Source organism: Octodon degus, unplaced genomic scaffold, assembly GCF_000260255.1.
Source record: "Octodon degus isolate 3935 unplaced genomic scaffold, OctDeg1.0 scaffold00003, whole genome shotgun sequence".
Lineage (NCBI taxonomy): Eukaryota > Metazoa > Chordata > Mammalia > Rodentia > Octodontidae > Octodon > Octodon degus.
In genome coordinates, this window is record NW_004524579.1 from 22,645,173 (window position 1) to 22,653,421 (window position 8,249).

The 8,249-nt window shown below is 44.7% G+C and overlaps 1 protein-coding gene across 4 annotated transcripts in view; it reads left to right on the forward strand.

The window, feature by feature from the left end:
- Slc14a2 (solute carrier family 14 member 2) overlaps positions 1-7,992 on the forward strand; it is a 450,415-nt gene extending 442,423 nt beyond the window's left edge. For all 4 annotated transcript variants that reach the window (XM_023714538.1, XM_004623616.2, XM_023714545.1 and 1 more), the window contains 3 exons: positions 555-689; positions 4,772-4,821; positions 6,934-7,992. In XM_023714538.1, coding sequence (XP_023570306.1) covers positions 555-689; positions 4,772-4,821; positions 6,934-7,134 — 386 coding nt within the window. In that variant the 3' untranslated portion in view covers positions 7,135-7,992. The remainder of the gene's footprint in view (positions 1-554; positions 690-4,771; positions 4,822-6,933) is intronic.
- The last annotated feature ends 257 nt before the right edge of the window (positions 7,993-8,249 follow it).

Genomic DNA, 8,249 nt, shown 5'->3' on the forward strand with positions numbered 1-8,249 from the left:
GACAGACAGACAGACAGACAGACAGAGAGAACACGTTGGAGAGGATGTCCTCTGCACTGCTTCTCCTCAACCCTGTAATTGCTCAGTCACTAGTATCCATGCAGCTCCATGACAATCTGTTCCCTTTAAATGAATTTTCACTGTATAAAATCAGAAGCTTTGAGGGCCAGCCAAATAGCTCAGCAGATTAAAGCTCCTGCAAGCAGGTACAGGGGCCAGGGGTTTGATCCCCGGGCCTTCTGTGCAGGCCTGCCCCAGGGGCGCTCTGAGACTGTAATTGAGACTGGGCATGGTGATGTACACATGTAATCCCAGCTCTTGGGAGGCTGTAAACAGGTGGATCACTACGAGTCCAATCTAGTAGTGAGACGCTGAACACCCTGTAGACCCTTCCCTAAAATATAAAATAAATAAAAATAAAAATCAGAAGCTCTCTTTTATATAAATAGCTTGGAGGAAAGCTGGTGCTGGGCTTTTGGGCCTGTTGGTTTTTGGGTAGCCACACGAGCCCTGTAAGATCTCGTACTCAGCACTGACTGCTGCCTGTCCCACAGCACTCAGCATCGCCACGCCCTTTGACTCCATCTACTTCGGCCTGTGTGGCTTCAACAGCAGCCTGGCATGCATCGCCATCGGAGGCATGTTCTACGTCCTCACCTGGCAGACGCACATCCTTGCCATCGCCTGCGGTAGGTGCTACTCCAGAGTTCCCTTTGAAGCTGAAAAGATGCTTGCAACTTTCCCCCACAAAGAGAACTGCCCTAGGACAATCGTGCCCCCAGAAAAGACAAGTAGGAGAAATGATTCATTTACGGAAGGGCTTGTAGTTAAAACTGTCTTCAGTGGTTATTTAATGAGCTGTTTTCACTGTATATACAATGTTCACCCACAAGAGGCAGGCAGATTTCTGTAGTTGGTGATGGTTTCCTGCTTCTCGTGGCTATCTCCTGTGATTGCTGCCTCCCTGACTGGTGATTAAAGCACACAGAGAAACTGTTAGATAGTTCATGCTTTATGTGGAATTAGGCAACTTTATCATATGCAGTAGTAAAATGTAAACATCCAAATATGGCCAATAAGGCCCTTTGAGTGATCCCTCTTGGATACATAGTTCCTCAGAATCCTAGAATATTACCTAGGATTAAAAAAAATTTATACATTTGTTAATTTAATCCTTGAACATTAATATTCTTAGCGTTAATATAAATGAAAACCAAGTAAAACTTTTTTTGGTGTTTTTGAGATAGTGTCTCACTGCACAGTTCAGGCTGTCCTTGAGCCCACTTTGTAGACTATACTAGTCTTGAGCTCCCAAACAGCCTCCTGCCTAAGCCTCCTGAGTGCTGGGATTACAGGTGTGCACCATCACACCCTGCGAAACTTTTTTTAACCAAGATATTTAACACAGAGACTCCATTTAGCACTACCATAGGCTCTGAAACATTATCTACATTATTTTTTTAAAATTAGTTTACAATAAAAATATTCCCAACTATCCTTTGCAAGATATTCTAAATCAGATATGGCCATATATTGTATTCTTAAGGTAATTTGTAGACATTTTTGCATCTTATAAAATCACTAGAGACATGGAAAGCATAAACTTTAAACTAGAAATGAAGGGTCCATCTATTGCTTTTTTCTTTCTTTTTTTAAAGTTATTTTCTGATACTTTAAAAGACTCAATATAAGGTCAGCATGCTACATACAATAACTTAAGAAATAGTAGTATTGGAGCTAAGGCTATAGCTCAGGGGACCTAGGGATATAGCTCAGTGGCACAAGCACCTGCATATCAAGTATAATGTCCTGAGTTCAATTCCTGGTATAAATAAATAAATAAATAAATAAATAAATAAATAAATAGTAGTGTTGTGTTATTGGCCAAATAAAGGCACATAGCACCTGCCACGAAAAAGCACTTTTCCTCCTCTCACTTTTCTACCTTTATTACAACTCAACACAGTTGGTATTTGTGTCAGTTTTGATTCCTGTGACAAAATACCTGAGATAAACAACTTAGAGGAGGAAAGACTTATCTGGGGTCATCATTTCAGAGGATTCCATCCAAGGTTACCTGGCTCCATCGACTTAGGCCTGTAGCAAGGCAGGAACATGGTGGAAGGGCATGGCTAAGGACAGGTGCTCACCTCATGACAGGCAGGAACAGAGAAGACAGGAAAGAGCCTGAGAGAAAGGGAGCAGATCTATTCCCCAAGGTTATCCCCCCACATCCCACCTGTTCATTCTTTGTTGTACCCCCAGGCCCCAGCTCCTGTTCTCATTCCCTCCCAAGAATGCCATCCAAATCTAACCTCATTAATGGATTCATTCACTGGAGGAAGTTCAAGTCCTTGTTATTCAATTGCTTCTCAAAAGCCCACTAACTGGTGATCAAATCTTTAACACATGAGTTTTAGAAGGTATTTCAAATTCACACCATAACAGTATTATTGTTCTACTTTGAAAAAGAGGAAAAACATGTCACAGAGGTGGGCCAGGACTAAAGTGAGACAATTCAGATGCAAAATTTAAGGAGGATTTCACCCTCCAAACTGTGCAGGTGATGGTTCTGACATTTTATGCTCTTAAGTTAAGGAGCTCCATAAATTATGTATCCCAGCTGTCTCCCTTACCCCCTCCAGTTCCATCTTTTTTTTTCCTAGTTCCATTTTTATCGAAGTCCAATAACCCAATTGCTCATGTCAGAAGTCACCTGAGTGGTTCTAAACCAGGATGATTTCTCCCTTTCTCAGGGACTTTTGGCAGTGTCTGGTGAGATTTCTATTTTACCACACCTAAAGGAAGAAGTGTTATGGGCATCTGAAGGGGAGAGGCCAAGATGCTGTTAAGCATCCTACAATGCACAGAACAGCCACACAACAGAGAATGTCAATAGTGCCACGCTGCGAGCCTGGTATATGGCATCTCACTTAATCCTCACTGCAGCCTAGACAGTTTCCATCTCACAGATGGGGAGCTGAGGCTGAAGGGAGTGAAAATTGAACTGCCTAAAGCCAGGTCTACACACAATTGGTGCTGCAGAAGTCTGTGCTCTTCGTAGGACATCACACTCCTTCCTGAAGCCAGTGCTTTTCCTGAGGTCCAGGGCAGTCAGCCCTTTCCACAGTCATGCAGCTAGTGATGGACAGGACCTGTGAGAAGGTTTTTCCTGCTCTTCCTGTCCTCCAGAACAGATTCCCCCTGAAGTCCAGATAAGCTGTATGTTCTGTTTCCTGTTACCCATCTCTCCTCACTCTACAGGCCCTACAACCACACATTAGCACACAAAGGTTCTCAAAGGATTTCCCATTGGATGCAGACAGATAAAATTTGATAAAATAACAGTGGGTTCAGGGGACCATGAGAATAAATCCTGGTGTCCAGTAGGACACCAGGATGAAGGTAGAGTTGGATGGAGTTGGGCTCAGCCCAGATCACCCCAGGAGCCTCCATTCCTCACAGGCCCAGCCCAGAGACAGCCTTGGACCTTCTGGATTCCCTGTGTTCTGAGGGCTAGTGGTGATTAGATTTGCCCCTCCATGTGCCTCCCTTTCTAACATTAGCTCTGAGAGGTTAGAGTACACCGTGGGTAAGAGCCCCTCCCTGGAGCAGATGGCTGGCACTCTGCTGCTCGTCACCTGTGTAATCCTGGTCAAGTCACTTGAACTCTCAAAGCCTGATTCTAACAGGGTCTGTTTCACAGTGTTCTTGTCAGGATCAAATCCAGTAATTCACCAAAGCAATGGAAAAAATGCTAGACACCTGAGGTGTGCCCAGGAAGAGTTGATCTTGTCACCAGTAATCAAGCAATGCATACTAATAAATGAGGATGCAGCTGACACGAAGAATGGCACAGGCTCCTGGTCCCTTCAAGAGAGATTTGCTGGCTGGTGGCACCCATGAAATTGTTGCCTGCCACACACCCCACACACATACCATTCTTCCTTTAATCACTTCTGCTTCCTACCTCTAGGATAAGGGGGCTTGTCTAACTCAAAGACAGGCAGAACAGTCACAGCATTTCACCTCTCTGAGCCTATTTTCTCATCTATGAAATAAAAGCAATAATAGTGCTTACACTGTAGGAATGTCAGAGGATATAGTTGGCATTGCTGCTGGCCGGGCACACAGCAGCTCTCTAATAAAGGTAAGCTGTTGCTAATAGCCAGGGGACTATTGGGCTGCTCGCTGCTGAGAAATGAAGGGTTCAGAAACAAAGCCAAATTACATTGGCCCATTTTCTTTGCTTCTCCCCTCTTGCCAGCATTTGGCTCTTCCCAGCGGTCAGCGCGGCCCTGTCCCCTCTGCAGAGCCTAGAAGACAAGGCAGTGGGCATATTTGGTCTCCCTCGAGCTTACAAAATGCTGCTTCTCCCAGGAAACCCATATTATGTTAATGTCTTCTGATAAAATATTCCAGCAGGGAGTTCTGGGACTCGCTTGCCTTTGCTGTATAGTAAAATTTTCATTTATGGTTTATGCTGTTAAGTGTTCCTTTACTGGAATGCAAGGTGGTGGGACCCAAGAGAACTGTAACAGCTAAATTCTGGCCCTTTTTAACAAAGTTCATCTGCTGTCTTAGCCATGTCGGCATTTGCGTGGAACTTAACACTTCTGAAGCTGCCAAGCAATGGAAACATAATTCTTTTTTCAAAATCTGAGATACAGCATTGTGGCATAAAATTAATGAAGAGAGAATATGTAGACAAAGCTTGAGGTCCTGTTAAGTAGTTACCAGACTATTTATTGTTGGTTCTTTTTTTTTCCAGCTCTGTTCACAGCCTACCTGGGCACTGCTCTGGCCAATATACTGTCTGTGGTAAGTCAAAAAGGGGTACAGACATGTTCATGAGCCCCCTTTGGCTTCCTAAGCCCTGTTTAATACTCCTCCTCCTGGAGCCCTGCCCAGTTTACACCCTTCCCTATTTGCAAATAGCACCGTGCACCTCAACATTGCTGGATGGAAAGAACTCCACCTCCAAAGTTTACACGGTATCTGCAGGTCAGTCATTTCCCTCTGTCAGTGACCAATGGGCTCTTACTAGAAGCACCATTTGAAGAGCATGATCTTGTAAATCCAACTCTTCTCTATGACATCATTCTCTAGAACTGGGTTTAAATCCTTGCTATCTAACTTTCGCCTGTCTTTAGATCAACCGCCCACCTAGCTTGTGGGTCAGCGTACATCTTGGTTCCCTAGCACATTTCATGGATCAAGGGGACACTAGAAAAGGCTTCAGGGAATAGTCATCAAGCCTTACCCAGTGCCAGGGAGATAGCTCAATGGCTTAAGCCCTTGCTTGGCAAGCAAAAGGTGCTGAGTTTGATCCCTGCTACAAAATTTTTTTAAAAAATTACAAATCAAGCCCTAACCAACCAGAGAGAAACCTGACTTCATGGCTTGTGACAATAATAGCAATACTAGAACTCTTTCTTTTCCTGGGCTCCAGTGTAGGTAGAGTATAGAAAGAGCCATCTGGCCAGCCCCAGGCCCAGCACAGAGCACTTGGCACCCAGTTTAGAGCTGATGTCTCCCCTACCTTGATACAGTTACAAGCAAACCTTACATGAGCAGTGAGGAAAGGCCCTGTGAGCCCTGTGGGTAGGGCTGGCATAGATACTCCACTCACACTTATTAAATCCCTCCTACTCTAGTGACAATGAGTGATTTGGCTTTAAGAAGATATTTCTTAAGCAGAACAATTACCCTTTCCTGACACTAGCCTGTTTCTTTCAGGGGACTAAGACCTTCCTCTGGGCCCTACCACCCTTGGTACACACTTGTCTACAACACAGCATGCTCAATATCATGCCAGGTCTAATACTCATCAGTCCTCTTCCAACTTCAGCCCACATGCTTCTCCAGAACAGGAACTTATCATATTCTTATCTCCATCTCTAGAACCCATCACAGTGCCCAGAACATAGTGAGTACTCAAAAGATAAAGAATGAGTGAAACCCTAACATAGTGAGCCTCCACACCAGGATATTAGCACCAGGACTGCAGCCAACCATCACAAACACTGAGGGACAAGAGAATGGAACATGGCTTTGGCAGCTCCTGGTCACTTCAGGCCTTGTCTCCTCTTTTGATCCCCATTAATTCACCCAGTCAGTCACTGAATAAATATGTTATGTGTCTTCCCTGAGCAAAGAAGCAGAACAGACAGAAGCAGGCTCCTGAACATATGTGTCCTCCTAGTTGAATTTGTGGGCTCTTTTAAGCACGAGCCATCCACAAAACCTCTCTCAGTTGAAGAGGAAGAATATAAAAACATCTCAGGGAATCTCAAAGCTTAAAAATCAAGTCAACAACATAAGAAAGAGATGTGAGGATAGGAGAGCCCTTGAGAGGAGAAGCAGCGACTCTCCACTTCCGGCTACCCGGGACAACAACGCCACTCCTCTGTCTGTCCCCACACATCTGCTCATTTCCCTGTGTCTCTCTAGGAAGTGTTTTCCTACTGCACACAGCTTCATGGCCAGCCTTACTGGTTGGCTCTCACAGTTGAGGAAATCTAGGGACACAGTCTGTGTGCCTTTAGCTCAGATCATCAGAATTAACTGTGACCAATGAGAAGGTCTTGAGCTATAAAATGGCTTCCAAAAACATTTCTACTGTGGGAGGTATTGGGGAAAGACGTGGAAAGACCATGATTGTGGAATCAGAAGTACAGCCAGCCCATATTCCCCAAGATGTGCATAAAGGCATATCAACCCCTATTAGCTCTCTGATAGCTGCATTCTGAATAGTATGTGATCTCTGCTACAGTCCATACTAGCCACACTGGCATAATTTTATGTTCATTTCAATTAAGCATCATCTTTATCAATGCCCGTAGAGCATGACTTTAGGTGACTGATAAGGGCTAAACAAGCACTAGCATCTGATATAACCAAGGCCTCTCTTGTGTCTACCTCTCCCTCCAGTTTGGATTACCATCCTGCACCTGGCCCTTCTGCCTCTCAGCACTCACCTTCCTGCTCCTGACGACCAATAATCCTGCCATCTACAAGCTCCCGCTTAGCAAAGTCACCTACCCGGAGGCCAATCGCACCTACTACCTGTCACAGGAGAGGAACAGAAGGGCATCAACCATCACAAAGTACCAGGCTTACGATGTCTCCTAAGTTGTCTTTTCCAAAACATGTCACTCTATATGCAGCTATCAGCAAGCTATCTGGGTCCCCAGGCTAAAGGCTGCCTAACCTCCCCCTCTGTCTGTTCTGTGATTTGCCCCAAGCACAGGGAAATGTGTGTGGTCAGCATTAGGGAACTGTCTAAGATGACCTAGTTCAGACTTCATTCTTATCATCCATCCCTAGCCCCATGAAAGCTCCTCTTTGACAGGAACTTTTCCTGTTCTGTGAAAGAATCTTCATTCCCAAGGAAATGTCACCAAGAATGGGACAGAAATGGCTGACATTCCTGCCAGCTTGGTCATTTAGTATAGCAAAGCATAGTGCTGGGAAATGTCCATTGGCCTGGAAGGCAAGAGGGCTGATCCCCCCCAGCTGCACCACGAATGGAGCCCAACAGCCACAGGCCACACTTCCGGCTTCAGCATCTCTGCCTGGACGTCTCCTTGGCAGGAATTTCTTCATGACAGGGAGGGACTTAGGTCCCTTCTACCTCAGAAGTGTTGGTTCTTCTCGTCTCCTATAACCTGATCAAATCAGCATAATCAGAAAGTGATTGCCTGGAATCCAGAAACAGAAGACAGTGCAGCCTACAAAAGGGCAGGAAAGGGCTGCTGCTCTCTGCAGGTTTATTTTGAGGTCATGGAAGATGATTGGCTCCAGATTGTGGTCAGGAGCCAAAACCTACCGAAAATGTCACTATGCCTTCCTTTACATAACTGAAATACTTCCAGAAGTGTCATAAGGGCAAAACTGATCTTTCTCATCATTATAACCACATTGTAAACAAGTGTCTTTCCTTTTACAACATTCATAATTACACGCTCATTAAACTCTTTAAATTTGCAAGTTGGTATCAGGGTTTTCTTAGGCCTACGTATTCATATATTGCCAACCTGAAGGGTTTTCCACAGTCCAGGATGTATCTGGAAAGAAACTGGAGTGTGTTAAAAAGTATCAGATGGGGAGGCAGGTGTGACAGCACTTGCTCACAATCCCAGCACTCTAGCAGGCTGAGGCAGAACTGCTCATTCAAGTCCAGCCCAAGCAACTTATCAATGTAACAAGATTTGGTCTTAAAATAGAAAATATAAATGGTTGGGGAT